Source organism: Tachypleus tridentatus, chromosome 7 (genome assembly GCF_004210375.1).
Source record: "Tachypleus tridentatus isolate NWPU-2018 chromosome 7, ASM421037v1, whole genome shotgun sequence".
Taxonomy (NCBI): Eukaryota; Metazoa; Arthropoda; class Merostomata; order Xiphosura; family Limulidae; genus Tachypleus; species Tachypleus tridentatus.
The window spans coordinates 48,581,218-48,608,151 of record NC_134831.1 but is presented as its reverse complement, the minus strand read 5'-3'; the positions used below and the strand labels follow the sequence as shown (position 1 = coordinate 48,608,151).

The 26,934-nt window shown below is 31.9% G+C and overlaps 1 protein-coding gene across 1 annotated transcript in view; it reads left to right on the top strand.

Moving 5' to 3' along the window:
* The window catches only part of LOC143255606 (actin-related protein 3-like), a 94,049-nt gene that overhangs the window by 56,787 nt on the left and 10,328 nt on the right, over positions 1 to 26,934 (top strand). The window contains 3 exon segments of the mRNA XM_076511495.1: positions 10,474 to 10,566; positions 18,186 to 18,195; positions 18,198 to 18,310. Coding sequence (XP_076367610.1) covers positions 10,474 to 10,566; positions 18,186 to 18,195; positions 18,198 to 18,310 — 216 coding nt within the window.

Here is a 26,934-nt window from a genome sequence, read left to right as displayed (position 1 = left end):
TCCTTCAATAGCTCTATTCAGCATATCCATGATCTCGTCGTTGGATTTTTAAGAACCTCTGGGACCCTTATAAAAGTAATTCCCTGAGTATAAAAATGTTTACAGTGCACCTACCTTCACCTCAACCAATATATTTGCACTATATTTCCATTTTCCTATGAAGTGCCTAAGGAAAATTCTGGTTGTTGAGGCTTTCTCAAAGTGATTACCTCCTGCATGTAGTAGTGTAAAGCAGTAAAGATATGTCTTTATGGCAATATTCAGCCTGGGCATTCCAAGAAATGCTGATTGTCTTTGAGGGATCTTGGACATTGCTAATTGTTTGTTCTCTGAATCACTTACTGTTTGGTTGAGGATGATGCAGAAAGCAGCACTGTGTATCCTTAACTTGCATTGTTCTGCTTTTGACTTTGGATGAGGACGTTGTAACATATTTGTCAGATTTCTTACAGTATTTTAAAGGAGGATAAAGGGTATCTCCCACAAATAATAACAATTTATATGTATAATATGGAAGCTGGTAACAGATGTGTCTACAGTAATTTAATTGTACTGGTAAAATGATATAGGTGAATTTGCAAGTGCTTAAGAAGGTGGTGAATAACTATTTTGACCATTTTCTCAAATATTTTCCAGAGCTGTTGCTTGGAACAGATAGGTTCATGGATTGGTGTTACAGCATCTAGTATAGAATTTAAACAGGTTAGCACTTGACATCTGAGAGTGTATTAGGATGAGGAGAAACTTAAACACAGTTGTAAGCAAGCTCTGCCCAAGATTGGATCTTATATAAAACTAATTAATCCACAGGATCCAGTTCAGTGTTCAAAGGTGATAACTTCATAAGAACGTGGCTGTTTCTGTTGATGTAATAAGATTGCATGGGAAGATGTTTCTGGATGACTTCTGCTGATTGCAGCAAGATATTCATCAAGTATTTTGAAGATCTCCTGGGTGAACCCATGTAACACCACATGGTCTTAGAGAAGTTTTTTTGATGAAAGCAGTTTTGGTGGTAACTTGATTACGACCATGCTGATGAACAGTATGGATTATGCTTAAGATTCAACTGTGATACATAGTTAAGTTCCAAACTTAACAGTAATGACTTCACAAATTTTAGTTGTGTGTGCACAAGGAATAGAAAATGAAACTAGTAACAATGAGTTAGTGTTTTAAAGCAATATTCTGGGTCTATTAGGACTCCAAGGCAGATGAGACAGGGTGTCTCAGCATAGCTACCATGGCTTCATCCAGTATGACAGTCCTAGCACCTTTGCTACAGTAAAACTACCTGTGCAGCATGTGATAATGTCCTTGTAATTGAGGGAAGGAGCTTTCATTTCATTTACTGCTTATTTAGTCACATGATATGTGAATGTTTGAATTTGGATTATAAGGTATGTTTGTATTTATATATAGATATTGACACAAAGTTGAGATTTTTTGGGTACTGGTACTGTCAGGACTGTACTTAACCTTGGCTTGTATCAAATACTTGAAGGGAAGTCATCACTTATGCCAATTAGAAAGAGGAGGATATTAATGAATAAACCCCATTCTTTATCTCTTCATTTTAGCAATGTTTCTTGCCACATGAGGATTGTTATATCCAGTCATGGTTCAGAAATTGGTTTGGTAGGGACAGACCTGCTGCTGAAATTGTCAGTCAGTTTTATTTATGCAACAGGAAAACTATTGAAATTTGGCCTGTCAAGGGTTTTGTGTGTTGAGGAGGAGCTTGTAATACTACCAAGCATAAAAGTAGATTCAATGTTGTGCTATGAGTGTACTTCAGTGTGTTACCACCATTTGCATAGGTGATAGCTCTGATTCTTTTATCAGAAAATTGGGCATCACTTGTTCAAACACCTGTCTGCTCAATTTCTGATGTTAAAACTGTTAACTTGTTATGAATGCAAAATTATTCATCCCTTAGATGGAATGGTTGTTGACATAATAACTTAGGGAGAAGTGAGGCAAATCAGCCATATAGCTAACTACAACATTTTACTAAACCCAATAATGATTGCTCAATTTCGAGAGTCGTTGTTCAAGTCTAAATTGTCATTTTGGCTGGACAACAATCCTGCATTATCATGTAGATGTACATGAAATGCATGCAAGAAACAACCCAGTTGTAGACTTGCTTGAGAACCAGGGATGTGACCAGTATTGAAACTGACAAATATATAAAGATTGTTCTGGTATCTGAAGTGGTGTTTGTCCAGAATAAAAGAATCTGTCAACTGTAGGGATGGTAATTGTGGTAACACTGATACATTTTCTTTACTACATACAGATGGGGCTAGCTCAAAAGAGGCTAAAAAAATCTGAGAAAATTTTAAGTCTTCAAAAATTGTATAAATTTAGAAAACATACTAACAAGGAAAGAGAAAATGAATACATGTGGTGAAAGTTTGTGTAAAACTTAATATCAAATAAAAACACTGGAAAATTAACCTCATTATAAGGCCTTATTTTATACCTGTGTAAACCAAATCGAAGGAATATTCCCAAATATATATGTAAAAACGGCTTGTTGGGTTGAGAAAATTTTTTACGTAGAGGAGTGAATGTTTCGACCTTCTTCGGTCATCGTCAGGTTCACAAAGAAAGAAAGAGGTAACTGTTCGGAAGCTGACCACATGTTTGAAGGGGTTGTGTAACTGAGTATCGAAATGTAGAGGGCAGGCTTAGAATAAAAAAATATAAAATTATATCTTCAAACATCTAAGCATGCCCTCTACATTTCGACACTCAGTTACACAACCCCTTCAAACATGTGGTCAGCTTCCGAACAGTTACCTCTTTCTTTCTTTGTGAACCTGACGATGACCGAAGAAGGTCGAAATGTTATTCACTCCTCTACGTAAAAAATTTTCTCAACCCAAAACGAGCAGTTTTTCTCATATATATATTTCTCTACAAGTGGGTTTTCTCAACATCACTGAATATTCCTAAATGTATTTATTGCTCTAAGAATTTTAACTTTTCTCTTTAGTGTGGTAAGTGGCAAAATTTTTTTCAGACTAAGTTGATAACATTTTTGCATTCTACAATGGAACAAGAGAAAGTTGTTTAGCAGTAATTTCTGTAGAAAATGAAATGAAAAATTAATGTGGCAGAAATGAAGGAAGTTCTGCAATACATCTTCTAAAAACTAATTTTGTCTTTTATATCTAATTTTGTACTCTATATTCTGAAGTCAAAAAATTTTTGCAATTTTGTAAGGTACAAAAAATAAAAATATGGAAATTTGAAAAGAGGCACAACTGGTATTTTTGCATCCTTCAGTTTCTGAACTTGAGCCAGTACTGCATACAAACAAATCTGTTTGTACTAGAGATTTGGAAGGTACCTAGATGGTCGATTCCACATCATTTTATTTGTGTAATGTACTTGCCACTTTCAAAATGCTGATAGAACTAACATTTTAAGAAATGCTACAGGAGATGTATTTTACGTGTGGAACAAAAAGTGGTTTTTGATTGTCCCTTCCAGGACATAGCTGAGAATCTGAAATTGATATTCTAGCATTACAAGGGTGCAAGCTTGTAGTTGAAACCATGAAACTCTACAGTTCATGCATATAGAAATAGAGTTTCTTGGTTATATGGATGATGAAGATGAAGTGTCTGCTAATCTGTAAACTAAAGAAGTATGCAGCTTTCTAAGTTTTTATGTTGTATTGTCAATCATTTGTGACCAGTTTCTTGGAAGTAGCCACATTATTGTATCCATTGATTAAGGTTGATATGTGACTTGCATGGTAGCAGGAATGTAAACAGATGTTTGTCTTTAAAGCAGGCTATTGTTGAAGTACAAAAAATCCATTAATACTTTATTGATGCTGTTAATAGTGGAAATTCAGCTGTTTTACCTTGGATAAAGAATGACATAGCATAGTTGTATATACGGGCCTATATGCTGACTGACTGTAATGCAAATATGGTACAATAAATACAAGTGTTTGCAGTTTAAGTATTTTTTATCCATTATTCCTGCTATTTGTATGGAAAGGAATTTGCCACCTGTCGCATCCTCTTTCAGAAATTGCCAAGAGTTCTGTATGATATTTTAATATTTATAACCAGTAGAAATCCAATGTATTAATCTGTACAATGATGGATTATATTGTGTTGCTTTCCATGAAAAGAATTGTCTTTATTGCTTCCAGTTCAAACTTTGTTATGGAAACACTCATTCAAGCTTAGCTGGATTTGTAATGGCTCTTGTTGCATAGTTAACTTTACTTCTTGTTTATCTTTTGTATTCTAAATTTATAAAAGTAACTGAAATGTAAAAAAATTTACTTTTTTTAGGTAGGGTAAAATGAAAAGTAAAGTTTTCACAATACTCGAGCAGCCCTTGATTTATAGAATTTGGTATGGGTAACATTAGCTCCACATTTGCCAGTGGTAATTTTATTGTGGTAATATTAATCTGAACAAAGCTCATAGGACATTAAAATTTATGTACAAACAGATGAATACTGTTATGAGTTTAAACAAAAGTAGTTTTATTACAATTTAGTCTTTCTAGAAAGAAAAGGGTAATTTAAGATTTGTTGATAGGTACAAAATCAGTAAATTTGACCAAAATTGTATGTAGTTAGGGTAGAGAGAGTAAAGCAACAGATAAAAATAAATGAGGTTAGAAGGTTTTAGAAATTCTACAAATGAACTTTGAATTTTTTTAATAGAATAAGTATTTTTATTCCTAACATGAAAATCACATTGCACTTCAACTAGTAATCAAAATTACTCAGTATATATTCACAAACAAATCTTTAAAAATACTTAATTAAAAATTAATTTCTGTGTACAAATGCCTTTTATTGTTTTCTGATACCCTATCAAAATTTTGTAAGATACATACACTCTATTAAAAGTTATGGAAACTGTAAAGAGCACAAAGTTATGAACTCATTTTATTTGACTGAGCCTGGTTGGAAAAAGATATGGGACATGTAAAGTGGTAATAAATTGTCCCTAAAAAAAGTGATTGGCTTCAGCAACTGATAACTTGCAACTGTTGACATACAAATGTGTTGAAAGAATTGCAGTTCTTACTTTCTGAGCACTCGGGTTACATTTTGTGGCAAATGTTGATCAATAAACACTTCATGAGTAAACTCTTGATCTTGAGTCCAAGCTGATGTATCTTTGGTAGAGTGAAATATATACTGATGACACAATGTTTCTGATGTGTTGTGCTCTGACACAGTATGAGAAACTGGCATAACCTGTAACACTTAGGAAAATTTTGACACTTCATTAGATATGTCTGAACTGTTCATGTTTATGAACAACTGTAAAAGCAGGAGAGCACAGCTACTCTGTCTGATGTTAGGATGGCAAAATTAATTCTTCTGTTGTTCATGATACTTATACTACATTGCACTGTATCAGTATTTATACATTTTGTAGTTAACATCAAATGCATTATAAATGGATGATCATGGCAGGAAAGTCTTTTTCCTCAGTTCCATCTGGGATTATATTTGTATTCAGAACACTGCCTCAGGTAGGGTGGTCTTAATCTTGAGAATGTTACCAAAGCTTATGAGTTGGTCATAATGATGTGTGTAAAAGTGCAGCTGATGCTGGATTTAGATCTGTAGTGTTGCCCCATAAAGATGTACAAGATTCCGACTCTTAAAATTTCTTCTCAAGGATGCAGTGCTCTAGAAAAACGTTTCACCTTGTGAACAACCAAAGTCTCTCTCTCTCTCTCTCTCTCAGCAACACTGACTTCAGCAATTGTCATTCTAAAAGAACTGATCAGCATAAAAATAGACAATACTGTCTGTACCAGACTACTTTTGTTTTCCTTGATGATGAAAAACCCACTTGAAATTTAAAAAAAAAAAAAAAAAAAAAGCATCTCGGAACAACTGCTACAGGCATTAATACTTAGTTTTTCAACATTAAGTTCATCTGTGAACAGGAAAAAACTAACCAAATAATATTTTTTAACCTCAAAATACTAGAACTGATGCACAATTCAAAATCCAGAGAAAATCACCCATACTGGGTTATACATTCCCTGGGACTCAGCACCTGAAATAAAAGAAAAATTCAACATACTAGGAAACCAAATAAACACAGCCACAAAACTATGCTCATCTGATAAAATTAACTGTGAAATCAACAAAATAAAACTGCGCTTCATCAACAAATTTCCTCAAAAACCATGGGAAAAGCACGCGTGCACACAAAAATCTCAAAATACAACAAACTACAAGACCTTATACTGCTGCATACCATATATTCATGATATCAGTGACAAAATAAAAGTTTAGAAAAAAGAACTTGAAACAAAACACTATTTCAGTAAACACCAAATTTATTCAAAAAGCAGGTGCAGAACTGAAGTCCATACTATGTAAAAACTACACTGAGAAACACAACACCAACATAATTTATAAAATACAATGCAGCTGCATAACTTCTATATTGGAGAAACAAGCATGAAATGGAAACTAGATTCAAAGAACACACACCTTCACATGTTTTCGAACAGTGCAAATCAAAATGACACGACGTAGCTGAAGAAAATGCTCGGATACTAAGAAGACAAATATAAATGAATGCAAAATCAAAGAAGCCCTGCTTATACAGCAATGAAAACCAAAATTAAACCAATATAAAGGAACACATTTATTCCTATACTAATTAATAACCTAATGTCCAACTGCAATACCCCTGACAATCTCATACCCATTTTTACTCGTCCTTAAGACGCATCTGGTAATGGTCTCTTGTAAACTTTCTTTGTAATCCTAAAGATGACCTAGAAAGGTCAAACTTTTGTTTTCTGTTTATTAATGAAAGTGTTAATACCCATACCAGCTGTTCTGAGATACATTTCTACTTTTTATTTTTTTAAACTGCATCATAATTCAAATGAAGCATAAAGGGATGAATAAGACTTTTTTAAAAACATCAGTGCTGTAACTGTCATAAGTGGTTCACAGATATTCTTCAAGCAAGATATTGACAAGCTAAGTTCCTATCACTTTATTCTCACTTTTATACAGTTGTTCACTTAGATTAAAACCCTATTGGCATTATATTTGAAAATAACAACTGCTTTAATTATATAGTTATATTACTAACAATCATAAACAATTATAAAATGTGAATAGATTAAAGAAGAAAATCCAATAGTTTGAGCACTTTCAAATAATTGACTGTTTTTGCTTCTGGTGAAAGTCAGCTATTCACAAGTGCTCAAATTTCTGTCTTTAAAAACCTATTCGGCTGTGGTACAGGAAATACTATTGCTGTAAGAACCAAGTTTGGCAAATGAAAATTGACTAAATTGTAATAAAACTACACTTGTATTGTGGTTAAAAAGTTCATATTGATGCTGTTTTATTCAAACCTATTTTGATTTTTTATCAAGGGCTCTAAATGACATTCTTAGAAAAAAATCTGAAAATTCATGGTTGTTTTTGTGGAACATACTGAAGCAAATCCATAATTGACATTTGGGATTTTTTTCTAAATAACTAGTGTATGTGAAATAAAATAAATCTTTTATATAGAAGAAATTTCTACCTTAACGTTTTATAATAAAGTATTATAAAGTACATATGTATATATATTATTACTATTTAGAAATAAGTTATGTAATGTATTTTTCTTAAAATATAGAGCATTGAATTAAGAAATAAATCATACAATTCTCTTCACTAGGACTTTTTGTGCATTTAAAACATAACACACTTAAATAACGAAAAAAATCATAAATTACTATACTGATACCACAGAATTCTACTAATTAAGCTTGGTAAATAAGCTATATTTAGGTCTAAAAAAAAAAGTAAAACTTTGAGCAGACTAAAGACACAATATACCTTCCAGAAATGGATCAAAAAAAGACATTTCAGATTTAAATGGTTGAGAAAAACCACTAAGGAGACATTCTGAGCTGTCATTTGGTTAAGAATTGTAGTAGCAGTATATAAGGGACCATTTCTAAAAATAGAGGTGAACAAGGCCACTGTGTTTGTTTCAGTATATAAGCCATATCTCAAAAAAACTAGAAGGTGCTTATTTTGTTTTCTAGCTTGTAATGGTAATTTGAGTTCCTAATTTGTACAAGACTATAGATATAGTATCTTGACATCACAGGCATCTAATTTTTTAACCAGTGCTCCATTCAACATACTACATGACTCACAAAAAAGTGTATTAAGGCAGGTTCTTCTAATATGTACTTTTAAATTCAGAAATTAACTCTGATATAATTTTAAAATTTGAAATACAATCTACAGTTTCATTCTGAACTTATTGTCATAATTTCATAAAATAGTAGTCTGATAAAATGTTGAATGTAAATCAAACTCAATGACATGGCATTTGATCCACAACCTGTAGTGAAAGGGTTAAAGAATATCTTAAACAAAACAATGAATGTTCAATTGAATTCAATGGTGTGGACTTGGTCTTAGCACTGTTGAGTTAATTTGTCATTAATTTAATATTTTGGTTAGGTTTAATTGGTTAAATGTTTGCTGTTCAATTTTTATATAACTTTATTTTAATATTTTCAGTTTTGTGTCTGAAAATTTTGTAATTGTATTTTTCAAAATTATAGTTTGTTTAATTTGATCTAGTCTATTATGTTATTTTGATTTCATTTAATTCTCTTGTAAATTATTTTGTTGAATTGGCACAGTTTATGAATGTTTTTATTTTTTGTAACTGAATTGTCTAAATTTTGTATTTGTTTAATCTATATAATTTTCTCCTGTTTTATATTTGTAATTCTGTTGTAAGTCTTGTAATTTTAACTTAAACTAGTTGTTGAAGCCAATGTGCTAAAGTTTCATTTTGTTTCTGGTTATCAAAATCATAGCTTTATGCATATAGAGTGAGGAGGAGATTATAGGAAATTTGAACCTTGGTAGCTGAACTTGTAGGTTGGTTCATTAATTTTAAGGGCTCAAGCTTAAGAATGGTTCAGAATAGCAGACGTTGTCATAATTGAAAGAACTACTTATTTCACCCTTCCATAATTAGTAATCAGTGTATTTTATTTGGATTTCTGTTCATATAGTAGTATTTGGTATGCTTCTAAACAGGATATAGCTTAAACAGTGAACACATACCATAATAATTGTTTTTAACAGTTATTTGTTGTGTGAGCTATGTTTCATTTATACCTACATGTGTATTTGCTATTTTTTTAACGTTATCTTTGTTTACTTTTATTGTTTGTTGGATATTTCCTAACCTTCAGTTCATTTTGGATATTTAAGACTTTCTGTTGGATGTCGGTTGACATAAGTACCATATACTGTAATATGCAAGCATACTACGTATTTGTTTGTATATTGATATCAGAATTTTTAAAGTTGTTTATGTAGTTTGATTCTTTGCAGTTTTATTATTATTATTATTATATATAAACATCTGGTCCAGAAGGCCACTGTTATATTTGTTTCAATCACTTTTGTTTCGTTTTGTACTTCAGAAGAATAATGTGCATGGAGAAGCTTGCTACAACATTTTACATCATTCAAAGAGGTCAAGAACAGCAGTGTTCTTTATTAGCCATGTAGATGGCCTTAGCCACATTATATGAGAATGATCATTCATATGGTAGTGTTTTTTTGAGTAAGGAGTACAAGATTGATATACTTTTACTTTGTTTTCTACGTGAGTTAGTCAACAGAAAAATCTCTAGAGGTCACAGTTGTGGACTGATTCACTGGTTCAGTAGATTTGCATCCAGTTCTTGATGATAAGCCCACTTGAAATAAAAATGCATCTCATAACGGCTGGTATGGGTATTAACACTTATTCATAAGCAGTGAACAACGTTTTGACCTTCTTAGGTCATCATCAGGTTAACAAGAGAAAGTTTGCAATTGACTGTTGTTGAGCTCATGTCTAGGGTCATTGTAAATTCTCTTTTTTCTAACCTGAAGGTGAACTAAGAAGATCGAAACATTGTTCTCTGCTTATCAATAAAAATTTGCATCCAGTATTTTGATGAACGTATGTATGCAGTGTTTGTGCCTTTATTTATAAAGATTATTTTTCATCATGTATCCAGTCAGTTTATCCCCTCAGTTTAAATTTGGTCTTTTAAGTAAATTATTAAGATTTACTCTGAGATTGACTGTCTCCCTCTCTTATAAGCAGTGTATAATCAGATTTCACCTGGGAATACCACTTATTTTTACTTCAGTAACAGTTGCACTGCAATTTAATTCACTTGTACAGTCCTGTGCTTTCACCTCATGTTTTCAGTTTATTTTATTTTAAAACTTCATCTCTTATGTAATTTTCATATCCTGTATATTTTAGTTCAGTATTTTCAAAAAGTATTGTGATCATCTTTTTATATCATTAATTCCAGTTATATGAATATCTCTCTTTTAATCTTGATAGAAAAAAACAACTTGCATAGATTTTTTTTTTTAAATCTCTAACATAATATATTTTAATTTAGTTTGCTAATCCAGACTTTATGACTCCTATCTCTGAAATTGTGGACACATGTATCCAGAACTGTCCCATTGATGTCAGAAGACCATTATACAAGGTACTGTGATAACATTTTATACAAGGAATTATTTACACTTGTACAAATGGGATATCTTTTCTTTTCTCAGTATGATGAATAACTGTTTCTTTTTGTTGAATGTTAAAGGTGTTCACCTTAAAAAGTTTACAGGTATCATTACTTTGTAAAGAAAATAACGTATCCTAGATGTATTCTTTCTTTTATTCCCTCTCCCCCCAAATGTTTAATGTGTGTTACACATTGGTTTTTAAACCAACATGAGAAAGAATATTTGTCTGATGTAGGTTCAAAGTCAAAACATCAGTGGAGAATTTGAAAATTCATAACTTACTAATTTATAAATAATGGATTTAATCAATTCTTTAACTCTGCTATTACTTCTTACTCTTATCAGGAACTAGATCTTTTTGTGTATGAATTTCCTGTTTTATGATTCATCAGTGCAACAGTTTTTATCTATTGTTCATGGCTTCATACAGTGCATGGGGATTTCTGTAACTGAATAAATGAGGTTTGAGAAGTAATTTTCTTTGACGATTTGATCAGTAGCTTTTAGTCAAGTTGGGTTTGTTTTTGTTTTACTATGACTACAGTTTCTGTGATACACTTGGTCATTGAGTTCACTATCATACCACAGCAATATATATCTATTTATGTTACTCAAATAATTAATACAATGTTGCCATCTGTTGTCCTGAAATACTACAAGACCTCAATGCTGGAAGTGATGACAGATGTTTATGAAATGAGTATGGTAGTAAAATTCATATGATCCATAGGCTTTTTCTTTTCTTCAGTGCTTAATTATTTTCAATTGCCTCTTCTGTCCTACGATTATAAACATTCTTGTATCCTATTTAACTTCCTCATTTTCTAATAATTCTTCTCTCTCTTCTTATTTTCCCATCCTGTAAAATGTTTTAAATTCCATTTTTCTTGTTTTGTTGTTTTACATTCTTGATCAAACCACTTACTTCCATTTCACATTTAATGCTTCATTCCCATCTTCTCAGCTACCATTTTCCAAGCCATATCAATCTTCTGCAAAATGTCTTCCTGGTTTCTTTTTTAAATATCATGGCTCTTCTCATACGTTTTATACATTTTAGTAAAACATTTTTCTTCATATTGTATCCTAGAAGTTCCCAGACTTTCCTTAACTGTGGATCCTTTCATAGCTTCCAACTATTTTGGAGGATCCCACACTAGTAATTTACTGGTATGAAGAACAAACATGAGTTAATTGTGATGATGAGCATGTTAATATTTTGGAATACTGTTATATTTTTACTTACGAGCAGAACCATCACTTTATGGGTGGTTGTTTGTGCTAGCAGTTAGTAATCGTAGTATTTTTACCTCATTGTAAGCAGTTGTAAAAAATTTAGACATTTTCTAACAAACAAAAAAAATTAATGTGCCAAATACTGTGTAGGAGAGGTATTTAGATTGTGTTCTTTAGTTACATGCAACCTCGTTTGCATTAACATTCTTATAAATGTTAAACTGTAATGTTTTATATATTAAAATTGGGACCATTTATTGACAAGTTTCTCAGAACTACATTTAAAAATTATATCATTAAAGATATAATCAAACCCTTTTATAGTCCTAGTGCAGGGATTCCCAACCTTTTGGCACTCGCGACCCCTTACCTAAAAGTTTGAAACCCATGTGACCCCCTACTTAGAGCTTACTATCAGCAGCTTAATTTTTCTTTTATTTTCTGTGAAGGAGAGGGAAAGAAACATCTAAAAAAAATATTTTAAAATTCTGTAATTATTTATTAGCAAATTAAATCACATTGTTCCAACCTGAATTCCCAAAAAGAACATATATTTCTTAAAATAATACTAACCTAGGTTTGAACAGCTATCCAAACCAGCTAGTGAGATGCCTGATGTTGCATTTCAGCAGCAAGCTTTGAAATTCGTGGTCAAACATTTGTTAGAGCCAGTCTCATGTCATCTTCAACATCCAATCTGTTCCTATTCTTTGTTTTTATATTGACAAGAGTGGAAAATCCTGCCTCACACGAGTAGGTAGAAGCAAATGGAACAAGGACACGTAAAGCTATCATGCTGACTTTGGAGTATGACTGATACATAGCGCACCAGAACTGAGTCATGGATTTCACCTTGAAGAGATCACGAGCTGAAGAGTCGTTCCTTAGATCCAGAAATTCATCTTTGATATCATCTGGGATACTGGATACATCAAGTTCAGTACAAAATGGGTTCCTTACCAGGGCCTCCTGTTCCTGTGATAGCTCAGGGAAGTAATGCTCGACTTCCTTTTCTAGAGACTGAAGATGTTCGGTAATCTCATCCTTGAGGAACTGATCCAGTTGGATCTGAGACTCATCCGTCACTCCACAAAGTTTTTCAAACATAGCGATGCTTCCAAGATTGGTTTTCGCGCCAGTTCTGCAGTTTGGAAACAAAGGCCCGAAGACTTTCTTGAAAAAGGAGAACATGAGTTTCCCTTCCTTGAAGCTTTAGATTGAGCTTGTTCAGCTTGTCAAAAATGTCGGCTAGGTACGCAACCCTTTTATTCCATGCTTCATCTTTAAAGTGAGCTACAAGATCTTTCCTTTCTTGAGTCTCCAGGAATAGCTTTCTTTCATCTTTCATTTCAAAGACACGATTAATAACGTTTCCTTTCGACAACCAACGTACTGCTGTGTAGAAGAGAAGGACTTCGTGGTCAGCATTCATGTCTTTGCATAGTTCTTTGAATAGGCGAGTGTTGAGTGCTTGAGTCTTCACATAATTTACAGTTTTGATTACAGATTCAAGCACTTCCTGCAGAGAGGCAGGGAGAGTCTTACTGGCGAGAGCATATCGGTAAATCATGCAGTGGATGCCCTTTGCTTGAGGTGCTAGCTTCTTCACTCTTGACTGGAATCCTGATTTGATCCCAGCATAGCGGTGCCCCATCCGTACAAACCCCACACGTTTTCCCATTGAAGATCTTAGTCTTGAAAAAAAGTTGAAACTTTTCCATGACATCATCAGCTTTTGTTGTGGTTTCAAGTGCACTGCAGAATAATAATTTGTCTTTGATGTCACCTGAATTAATGTATCTCACAAAGACAAGCACCTGAGAACATGAACTTACATCTGTTGACTCGTTGAGCTGAAAGGAGAACAAAGGGGAACCCTTGATTTCAGTCAAAACCTCTTCCTTCACATCCATAGACATTTTAGAAATGAGCCTCTGTATAGTATTATTTGACAGGGATACTTGCTGCATCTTCTTTGCACTGGCTTCTCCAAGAATAAGATTTACTGCTTTCATCATGCAGGGTTTAAGAAGTTTCTCCAATCGTGTGAGGCTTTTCTGTTTAGCAATTTGAATGCAATCTCATATGAAACTTCAACTACGGCTGCACTTTGCTGCTGAAACGACCCACTTCTATCGATTCTTTGGCTTTTAAGACACCGTTCATGCCGATTGAAGAAATCCAAACCCTTCTTTGCATGTTCTGGATGTTTCAAAACACACTGTGGTTTCTCGATGCCGTCGTTGGCGAGCACAGTGGTGAAACCAATGTTGAGGTAGCATTCTGAGTATCTGCACCGTTTAGCCATGGACACAACTCACCTCTACTGCTTACTTATCTCCTTGTTAAAATAAAATAAAAATGTTGAATAATGAACGCTTTGGCAACTGTAGATCTTACACTGACTACTTGTGGGGGGTGCAGGTAGAGTAATGATGGGGTAAGTATTGGGAGGGAAGGAGCATGGCCAGTTGCACGATTCGTCATCCACCAATCAGCAACGGACATGTGACTCACGTGTCGACAGCGAGCACGCTCACACTTAATCTCGGCTAAACAGACACACAAGCATACGTACATGTGCATGCACTCACATACTCGCTACTCACTAGTACACATACATACAGTTGCAGACACATACACATTCATACAGGCACATTCACTCACAGGCATGCATACATACACCCATAATATCACCTAATGACATTGAACTAACGTAGCACACGTTTTGCTTTGCACCGAAACAAAAAAAATGTAAGAGCATGAAAATGTAATTGATGAAATAAAACTAATGTTATCCCAAGCTACTTCTAACAAGGCTACGCGACTCCCCTGCCAAGGCTTCGCGACCCCCTGAGGGGTCACGACCCACCGGTTGGGAACTCCTGTCCTGGTGAAACCCATTATTCTGTTGTGAGGAGAGTAGTTTTATTTAAAATTATATTCAGCTATTGAGAAATAGTTGTTGCACAGTCCATAGTTATTTTAATAATTGTCTGAATCTTGATTTTTTTCTCTTACTCTCTCTCTCTCTCTTTTTTAATTTACCATTTGTACTTGACATCAGGTTTCTTCTTTACACTTCTATATTTTGTTGAAATACCTATTGCTTCTTCTTCCATTTTATAATTCCACTTTAATTACTATAATATGACCTCCTTTTGCCCCTCTTTTCTTTTTCTTTTGCTCTCTCTTTGTCTACTTAATTTCCCATTCATTCATCAGGTTTCTTCTCTATACTATTTATTGACTTCTGCTTCTCCCATTGAATTACATTTATTGTCAACAAACATTCACCAAGAAATCTTTATTAAATAATTTTACCACATTCCACACTAACTAACATATTGTTATGTTTCTTTTATTTTCTGTCCTCTGAATTTTTTTTTATGTATTATAATACTTTTATTTTTGCCTCCTTTCTTTGTTTGGTTTTTTCTTCTTTGACTATTCATTTTACATACCAGATGATCTTTGATATCCTTTGATTTACCATCTCTAATTTTTCTTCATTGCATTTAAAATTTTGGCTTTCAGTTATCTTGGTATGTTTACTACTTGCCTTCCCTTTTTCTTTTGATCACTTGAAACAGTTTACTTCTTATTCCTCCAACTTATACTAAGTTTTCTGTTAAATTTTAAATCTTTCCTTCAGACTGCATGTTTGTTTTACCTTTGTTGTTGTTTTTTTCTTGTTCCAAAGTTACTTGCACTTACTCGTTAGTTTTATTTTCATGTTATCTATCTTATGTTAACTTCTGGTAAAATTCCTTAGAATTATCTTTTCCTTTTTATTTAATTCAGTTTCTTTTGTTTTAGGTCTATTTCATTTTAATACCAATGGATGAATGTGTTTTAGTCAACTTTTGAAAAACTATCCTTATTTATCTTATCTTAGACATAGTTTTCAACTTTGACAGTGTATTACTTTCATTTTTCCCTTCTGCTTGTGAATAATTCTATGCATTAGGTGTCCTCAACTTCAATGCACTTTCTTTTGCTAAGTGTTTTTCAGTAACTACTATTACACTAGGTCATCGATACCTTCTCCATATATTTCACTCTTTGTCATAACTTTGACTATACAACATTATTCTTCTGTCTTTCAACCAGAATTTGAATTTCACTACTGTATGAGAGTAAATCACTTGGTAGTTTTTTTTCATTTGGTATGGCAATGCTGCTAAACAGATGTACAAGAAGTCAACACAAATTAAATGTTCATCTCTGACTACATTTGAAATAGTATTGTTTTGTTTAGTTATTATAAATTACTGTTGTTAAACTTTTGTTTTACTTTACTCACAATGTGTTATTTAACTAGGTAATAAAGTATTTTCAATCCAACGTCATTTTGACTTGGTAGTTTCTTTTTGTTTTAACTCCTGCTTTACATTTGGGTATTGTATTTCATTCCACTTATCAAAAGTGTTCTTCAATTCTACATCTTTTCTGTGTGGCCAAAATGCAAGTAAAAACCAACTATCAATGAAAGATCACAAACAGTATAAGATAGAACTTTACGTTGTAAATTTAATTGTAGTTATGCGAGTCTTCATAGAATGAAAACAAAACTAGATATACATACATATCAACTTAACTGTCTCAACAAGAGCTTGGCCAAATTGACCAACCAAGTGAGACTATTTTTAACCTGGTATATTTTGATAGTACAAAATTTTAATATAGTACATGTATCTTCACAAAATTAGGCAGTCTTTCTGTAAACATTGTCTTTTATATACAAATCACAATTTTCATGAAATTTTCTTTACTAAAGATTTGTCTATGAATATATCATTTATTTTTTTTCTTTCCACTAGTTAAAATGAATATTGATTTTTAATATTAAGGTTAAAAATGATTTTTCTCTCAATCTCAAATTTTGTTTGCTTAAATTTCAACCACCTGAATGCATTTTAAAAGTTTATATTTTATCAGTTATTTTCTTTACCTTAACTTTATTCAAGAGTTGTCAATTTCAGTGACTCTTTAACCACAAAAAAATCTAAATTTCTTTTTTTCTTTTCAGAATGACTTAATCTTGTAAGATGAAGATATTTTCTTTATCTTAAGTAGCTTTAAATTCATGACTTGTTTTATCAATCTCACTAACTCCTAAATAACTTGGCATGTTACCCTGTCAAATTGCATTACCCATGAGCTACTCTGAACTACACATGTGCATGCCTATCAAAAATTTATTATTTACTTTACCTAACCTAAAGAATTTCCTATTTTTACATTTCAGTTACTTTTATAATTATTAAGAATATACAAGATAAACAAGAAATCCATACCAGAAGCTTGTTTTCCTACCAATTGCCAATGACACTTAAGCTTACTTTCTTATACTATTGGTAGTATTGCACTAAATAATTTTTATTTAAATAATGCATCAAAGAGCATAGAATAATAGCATTCAAAAAGTAGACAATGTACCATAATTATCACAGTTTTTCTGGGTGTCTAACTATGCAACAAAAGCTATTATAAATTCGTCCAAGCTTGATATGTCTTGCTTGGGAATGAAGTTTGTACTAGAAGATAAATTTATAATCTTCTGTACAGAAAATGTAATATTATATGTCATTTGGCAGATGAAAACCGTGGACTTTTATTGTTATAAATAATTACAATTAAATGTAAGAGAACTGTTGACAAATCCTGAATGAAAAGATGTGATGGGTAGGTTTAGCAAGAGGGGTCTGATTTTGTGTGTCTCTAACTAAACAAGATTAAAGACTATGAAAATTATGCTTTATCTGAGTAAAAGCAACATTGTAATGAATAATTCACATTAGGTTTCATACTTTTTAAAACTTGTACTATTAAAACATGGATTATTAGCTACTATTTTATGCTATACTTGTGGTATAATATAAAAGCCGAGTATTTTAATTGAATTTTAAATGTGACTCATCAAAGACCTCAAGACATGCACAGCAAAAGACAACCATGGAAAGAGAGTTAAATGTAAATTTATCACATTTTAATTTAAAATAATTTTGAAGGATTAAGAATAGTTTATTTCTACTTAAAAATAAGCTAATTAATTATGTATGTATTTGTACAATTTTATGCAAATATTAAACTATTAAAGTAGTTTGATAAAATAAACATCAGTTTGCATTTACAAAATACTGGTGTTATTAATCTTGGATGATAACCAGCTTAATATTGGTTGTTATTATATAATAGTTGGAATCTACATAGATATTACATATTGGTTATAATTATAGTATGATTAATACATGATAAATTATTTAGAGTAATGATTTAAAACTATAGAGGTAATACCTGACACATTGTGTTGGAGACTTACAAATCAAGTGTTTGAATTATTTTTCAGAATATTGTATTGTCGGTGGATCTACTATGTTCCGTGACTTTGGAAGAAGACTACAGAGAGATTTAAAAAGAGTTGTGGATGCCCGCCTTAAATTGAGTGAGACCTTGAGTGGGGGCAGAATTAAGGTAAGTTTATTGAACAATATTGGTTTCCACTTGATGTTAGAAATTACATTAATTACTTCTTATCTTGGTAAATGAGATTGAATAGGATGAACTTTACGTAATGGTTATTGTGATGTGGATTTGAATGTCCAAGATTTAAGCTGTCATCTGCTTATTTATGTAATTTTAGCTATGGTAGTTTTTAAACTGTGGCAATTACTACTACTATATTGAGTAATGGTTACTGCAATGATGAAATTATGTATAACCACAAAATGTGACAAGTTTTTACTAAATATTAAGTGTTTTAAACACAAAGTACATGATTTACAGAGTACTTATACTGGGATTTGTATGAGTTTTGAAAGCCCATATTGAGATGAGTGAAAGCTGATTTTCACTCTGTGAATTAAGTTGCTTTCATCTAACAGTTTTATGCTTCATTTGCATATTTTCTATAATCTTATCAGTGAATATCAGTAGGGCTCACACTTTTGTGTTTTTTTTAAGGTTATCAGAAAAATCTGAATTGAATAGGGCATGTTACTTAAATTGAAAGAAAACTAAATATTTCAGCATGTATTGAATTATTTTGCTGTAAATTCATATTTCACAGGAAAAAAAAAAGTCAAACCATTTCATTTTTTTCAGACCACTTAAATAATTATTTGATATGATTTTTAAGTTCTCTCTAAAGCATGGTATAACAGTAATTCTTTGTTTCCTTTTAAAGTAGTGTCCTTTCCTGATAAAAAATAAATCATAGGAAATCTCTGCTTCACTTTTGGTGTGAACTGTTCTTGTTCCCATATAACCCATTATCATGTAGCTGATATACTGGTTAATAAAATGTCTGATAATTTTTATGAATAGGAAGAAAAATCTTACAATTTACATCACCACTAACTTTATAGCAATTAGTTCTTTCATAGTTGTTTATGAATCCAAATTTGTGTAAAGCAAAATCCTCAAATTGGAAATATATGGAAAATGTGCTAACAGCTCTAAAATGGCTTAAGTGACAATGAGTTAAACTAAAATTAGTGTCCTTTCCCAATCAAAATAAATAATAAAAGGAAATTTAGTTTGCATCAATGCCAGTGTTTGATGTCCCAAGATCCATTTCCTGGATTCCTTCTTTCTCAGTCTCCTGAGCTTGCTTCTCACAATGGATTCTTCCAGTATTTGATCTCCTCTTGCAAAGTGATGCTGAATTCCATAGTCTTGTTATTTATGAAAGTGTATAGTTCCAAGCAATTTCCTTAATCTTCTTGTTTTAGTTATTCTTTACCATGCATGACACAAAGTTTAAGTTTTTCTCTTAAATAATAATCCATATTTTAATAGTATCAGGTCATCCCATAAGTAATGTCCAAAAATTTAATACAGAAAGTGCATAATCATTTCTGTCTTTGTAGAAGGCTTTAATGACTAGCGTATACAGCAGGACATGTATAAAACATTCAGACAAATAAACGAAACTAACAGAACTCCACTTCTTCAAATCATTAATCAAATAAACCCTAATGAAGATGGATATATCTGAGGAGCACATTAAACATATAATGCTTTGAGTTTGAAAAAGGCAATAGTGGAGCAGAAATTACATGAAACATTCAAAGTGTTTATGGTGCAGTTTCTTTCAATAAAAGGAAATGTCGAAGGTGGTTTCAGAAGTTCAGATCAGGTGACTACAGCTTAAGTGATGTGCCATGTTCAGGTCATCCTATTGAGTTTAATGATGACTTGCTGCTGGCTGCACTTGATCAAGGTTGTGCTATAACAGTTGAAGCACTAGCACAGAAGCTAAATTCAACCCATTCAACAATTCATAGTCATCTGCAACAGATTATTATCTATTCTGAAGTTTGCAGAACTATCTTGATGGAAAAGAGCTTGGAACACATGAAGATGTGAAAACTACCCTTTCTACATTATTTTCTTCCAAACACCAAGAATTTTATAGAAGTGGTACTAAGAAGCTTGTGAATCGTTGGCAGGAAGTAATAATAATGGAACATACATTATTGATTAAATAACATTAAAAGTATTTGAAACCCTTTTTTTCTGAACCTAAAATCAGAGATTACTTGAAGGATGACCTGATATATAAGTTTAAGTTCTTACTTTTATGAGGCAATATATGAAATAAAACCTGAATTACCCATGTTGTGACACCAATCATCTAAGAAGTACAAAATTAAATAAAATTTACTCACTATAAAATTGTCATTGTTCATACAAACTATAATTTTTATGATATTCAGTTTTGTTTGGTTACAGACTTATTAAGTAAACTTGGACCCCTTCTGCCACATCCACCTGTCACATCCTTACTTTCAGGACTTTTTAATAGTTTTTCTCTTACATTATCTATAACCAATAGAAAGTCAAGATTTTCATCAAACAAAAGAAGTATTATGTGTTGTTATTAATAAATAAGCGTCAGTTTAACTTGCAAATTCAACTTCAGTTCTCAGAGGAATCACAACTACGAGCTTTGATGAATTTGTAATGGCTCTTGTCATGTAGTTATAAAGCCAAATAAATTATGATTGCTAGAAAGAAGTGTTTTTTGCATGTTATTAGTTTGTTCTGTGGTGCATTATTTAATTGAATAAAAATTTAATGTATTACTACCATCAGTATAAAAATAAGGCTAAGTTTCACTGACAGTTGACAGCAAGAAAAAGGAATTTTGGGTAAGTACTTTATTTCTTGTTTTTTGTATTGGTTATTTTCAGTCTCTAATTATAAAAGTGACTAAAATGTAAAAACAGGAATCTTTTTAGGTAAGTTAAAATTAGATTAGGTAAAATAAATAATAAATGTTATAAAAATGCTTCATGCTGCATGTGCACATGAGCAACTTGTAGCTTATGGGTAATTTATTCTGATAACCCAACATGAGCTGCATGTCATGTTGACATGCAAGATGCACATGATTGTGCCCTGAGTGATTTACAACTTACAATGGCATGGATAGTAGTTGGACATGGTTTATGTAATAATTAAATTTAATTATACATAAATGTATACCATTATGAGCATAATGCCACTTGAGATAAACAAATGTAGTTTTACCTTACAATTTCAAGTCATTATAGAAAAAATAAAGGGTAATTTAAATTATCTATTTTTGTTACAGTGTTGGTCAAAGTGACTGATCATGTTTTGAAATAGGGTGGAGAAAATAGTAATAGTTAAAATATAAAGTTTTGCTGGAAAAACAATATTTAAATTGTATTTAGGAGATTATAGGACTTGCACTAAGAGATTTTTCGGATTTGGAAAAGTTGAATTTTAACATGGAACTTATTTTGCACATAGTGTATTTAAAACGAATGTTAAGTATATTCATGAATAAATCTTTATTATATTTTATTAAAAGTATGCCACTAAAGAATGACTTTTTTATGTGAAAGACTTGTTGTAATGTTAACTTCAAAGACTGTCTAATTTTTAAGATATACACATTATATTGAAAGTTAGAAGTATTAAATCAGTGAAGAATTTAAAGGAGTGCAAAGAGGTCATCCCACTGAGACAATGATAAGCCTTTAGATTTACAATGCTAAATTCAGAGGTTTGATTCCCCTCTGTAGATGCGTAAGAAAGACTCGTGGCTTTTACTATTAGGAAACAAACAGAGGTTGTGTGTTCAGTCAAATTGACCAATTGCATGTTGAGAGAGTTAAAGTTAGTTGAGCCACTTGCTGATTGGTTGGATTGTTTTTTGAATGTGGGGGGGAAAATGGTGTTTTTTTATTATTATTTTTATTTTTTTAGTTGAAAGCAAATAATTGAAAAACAAGAATCATGAAGGTGGGCAATTGTTATGAACTGCCTATTGCACTTGTTAACAAACGGGGATTCTTAAGAGTTATTTAGTTTTAAAAAGATAAAAACTTTCCTCAACTATTGTATCCATGGATTTTAATATCCCCATTTGCTCTGCTGCTGGAGATTGTTTACTCTAACTAACAGGAGAGTATCTGTCTTTATCAACAGTATAACCTTAATTTGTGATTTTTAGATAACTGATAGAAATGACACTGTAGGTGCCGAGATTTAAAACATTTGTTGAAAATAATGAATTTAGGTAATGAACCTCAATAATTTGTCATTCACTACTGTTACATAACTGTGTATTTCTCATGTACCATTCAGGAGGTCAATCCCCATTTTTTATTTCACACCCACTCACATAAAAAATGGAAATGGGATAGTTGGTAACTTCAATCATTTCAAATTTAGTGGAGCTTCTAATTACATTTTCTATAGTCATTGTAATTTTTAAGGCTAAACTATCAACAATACTAATCAGCTTTATTGAGCATAATAGGAATTGGGTTTATTGCTTGCTATAACAATTGGCAATTGGTAATTTCTGATTGTGCCATGATTGGTAAAACAGGGGCATTGTGTTTTTTTTTTACTAGTACAGTCTGCATAGTCAGATTTAAAATTGCTTCCCCTAACATGCATGATTTACAAGAAATGTACATGCAATAAGGTAGATTTTTCAAACAGTTTACAAATTTGCATTATTCACTTGTTTTGGAAAGTGATGACAAAAAATAACTTGGATGTTTATATATTTTAAATGTGCGAGCCTTAATACAGGCTTCATGTCACATATAAAACATTAAAGTAGCATTCTGACTGAAGACAGTAGTCATCTTTATAAAAGCTCAAATAATTGCTCTGCATTTGAAATTTTATATATGAGTTCCATTACACTGATACAGAAAGTTTGAATCCTGATTATTGAAAGTGTATTTACTTTGATTAGATGATTATTCATAGTGATGAGCATTCATAAATTTTGGAAGATCTATTCTTGATTTGTCATGTTCTGTTTGATTAAGAAATGCATAGATCAATTTATGAGAAGTCATTTTCATTGGCTCTCCTCTCTTTCAATATTAAAGGGCCATAAGGGGTATCAAATGGATACTTTTTATGGTCCCACCAGTTAAAGTGAAAATTAATTAAAAGACAAGAAATGAACAAAAGTACATTATTGCATCTTTTGTAGAAATATTTGTTTACTGTAATGAATAATGCTGGATTATTAGAGATTTGGTTCTCATTTGACATTAAAACAATTGTTAGTGCTAATCTTGTTATTGTGAATTATGTTTAATTTATTTATGTAACTAACTTTTTAAAGAGTACAGAGGGACTTAAATTTACAGCATTGTTTCTAGCACCAGAAGTATTAGCACAGATATTTCACAACCAGTTTGCAGTCACAATCAAAATTTAGTTAAATAGCTCTGTTATTAATGTGTCAATAAACTTGGCATAAGACATTTTATAAATAATTCTATATTGTCTAAGTTTTAATTTAATTCCAAACACAAATATTGAATACATTCTTAATCTTGACTTCTGTGTATTGTGATTCCTTTAACATCCAATTCTTTTTTTTTCTCCATTCCATTCTAAGTCTGTCAGAGAGGTTATCCAATCAGAGACTCAAGTTATAAACATTTACAAATCATAATTTAAGATATAAACTTTTCAACTCCTTGACTTGATGAAATATAAATGAATTAGTGATACTTACCATTGAGGTTTGTTTTGTCATAGCTTTGAATGAATTTCTCTCTACTATGTTATTTTAGTGTTGTATTTATAGTGACTATGAAAGGAATTGTATCCCTAAAAGCATCTACTAATGATTATTTCATTATGGTGCATACTTCTAGACAATTTACCCCATATTATACATGTGCTCATTATATTGAGCTCTGAATGACTAAGAACTTTAATCTATTTCAGCTTAGTTATGGAGCAGCTTCAGTTATAGTAGTTTTTAGGACATTCTATATTTTGTGCAGGATAATTTTTTGGGGGTTCTCAGTTTTTGTAGTTGAAATAAATTTTAAAAATATTTTTAAGTACTAATATTGTTATATAAAAGCAGACCTATAGGACTTTGTCTGTTGACAACAAAAGCACAAGAATCCAGAAAAATAAGTACTAAATTTCTTGTTTCTTGTGTATAATTTTTTACTTTATAGTAATAACTAAAATGTGCAGTTTAAAATCTAAATATACATGCTGTTTGTCACATGAAAAGCCATGTTTGGTCAAGCATCATATTATAATTTTAAATACTCTTGAAGGTGGAAGTGTGTTATTTAGGAAAATGCATTGAGTAATATGGTAATAGATTTTTTATTTGTTATGATTGTTTGTGAAGCACACAAAGGTGGCAGCAGAAATCAGTAAAATCAAATTGAAAATGTTTAAAAGTTACAGGAAATTGGCAGTCACTGAATTCAAAACTTTAGAAGAAAGCAGAATGTGTAAATTCTGACAAGGATCTTATAGAAGGTGATAAAGAAAATTAAAATGAGCATTTTGATTGAAATAGCATTATTTGTTTTTTGTAGTTTTTCATAAAATATATATATATAAATTTGCCTCTTCCATAAAAATCTAAGTGTCAGTGAAGATAGCTGAATTTTCACAAAAGACTTGTTTAGCATCTAATACACAAGTTGCAAAATATTCTAAAAATGTCGGTAGGATAATAAGCATGTTTATGAAGCCAGGTGGATAAATAATTCTATTTTAAGTGAAGTGTGCAGTTGAAAAAAAAATGAACATCATAAAAAAAACATCTGATTAACAGCATTCTCATTTTAAGTTATTGATTTTTCTGTCTTTACATTTTCTATATAAGTTTACAAAATGAGCTTCAAGTGATAGTATAACATGCAATCAAATACTTATTACATATACATACAATTGCGTTATGATTATATAAACAAATATTTTACATGGTGAGAAAGCTTGGCTAGTCCAACAAATTCACATAAAGTACCACAAATACATGTACAATAAGATTAGTTACCTTCAGCAACAACTACATTGTAATTTCTTTTGTATTAATTGTCAAAATGGATCATTACAATAAAGAAAATATTCTGGTGAGAGTCTTACCAAATAAAAATAATTTGTTAGTGAACACACAAAACAGTGTTTCAGGCAACAGTTCTTCATTGAGTTTCTAGTAAGACTGGAAACCATTAGAAGAGTTAAGGTGAAAACAGAACAAGTAGAATATGGTTCTAAGACTTGGAAACAAGTTATTCAGCTACAAACGAGTTGATGGAAGTAACATACAGAAATAAAATAACATATTTTTGTGTGTGTTTCTGTGTGTGTGTATTCTCATCTCATTTTAAGCTTAAGAACCTGTTCTTGAGCTTTTAAGCCACAGGCTACTTGTTCTTTTTCAATCATTTTACTCACTCTTCTGATAATGGTTTTAATCTCACTGGAAACAAAATGAAGGGCAATTGCCCAAAATGTTGTTTTTGTGTTCCCCCATAAAATTGTTTTAGGTTGGAGAACCTTTCACCATTGTTATATTTTATGTTCAATATTTGTTCCCTAGTGAGACAACAGATTTACGGTGCTTAAAGTTAAAGGTTCGATTCCCTTTGGTGGACACAGAGGATAGTCCAACGTGGCTTTGCCATGAGAAACACATCTTATTTTACGTTTTGTAAATTCCTCACCCAAGTAATTCTTTTGTTACATTATAGTAAATATTCGAGCATTTTATCAGTTCAGTGTATGTATTATGTTTACTTTCATTATTTATGTTATATGTATAACACAGGTAATTGGCTATTCACTTTAAATCATTTGTAGGGAGAAATGGTGGCATCAGAAGAAAACACAATTCTAATTTCTTCATTTCAATATATAGTCATGTGAAAACGTTAGGACACCCTATGAAAGCCTGTGTATTTGTAACATTTTTGGATATATAGATATTTAATCTCAATTTCAACAATACTGAGAGATTATGGGAATATAATTAAACAATTAAAACTGAAGAAAATACTTTTCAAGATCTCCTGTAAATGTAATTCTACAAAATTGCATCTTCTGATGAAAAGTTAGGACACCCTACCCCCTGATAGCTAGCATTACCCCCTTTGGCTGAAATAACTGCAGTGAGGTGCTTCTTGTAGCCATCTACCAGTCTCTAACATTGGTCTGAAGAAAGTTTGCTCATTCTCAATGCAGAATTCTTTCAGCTGTGAGATGTTTGAGGGGTTTCTTGCATATACAGCCCATTTCAAGTCACCCCACAAAATCTCTGTGGGATTAAGATCTGGGCTTTGACTCGGCCATTCCAGGACTCTCCATTTCTTAGTTATCAGCCAGTCCTTGGTAGATTTACTGGTATGTTTTGGGTCATTGTCATGTTGCAGGGTCTAGTTCTGCTTCAGCTTTAATTTTCAGTTACAGATGGTATCACATGATCATCAAGCACCCTCTGATACACAGTAGGATTCATGTTGGATTCTGTGATTGTGAGCTGTCCAGGTCCTCCTGCTTCACAGTTGGTATGAGGTTCTTTTTCTGGAATGCTGTATTTGGTTTATGCCAAACATGTCTTCTGTTTTAGTGTCCAAATAATTCAATTTTGACTCATCTGTCCAAAGAACATTGTTCCAGAAGTCCTGGTCTTTGTCTACATTCTCTCTGGCAAATTTCAGTCTGGCCTTGATGTTTCTCTTAGAGAGCAAAGGTTTCCTCCTTGCACACCTCCCATGCAAGTTAAACTTGTGCAATCTCTTTCTGATTGTAGAGGCATGCACTTTCACATC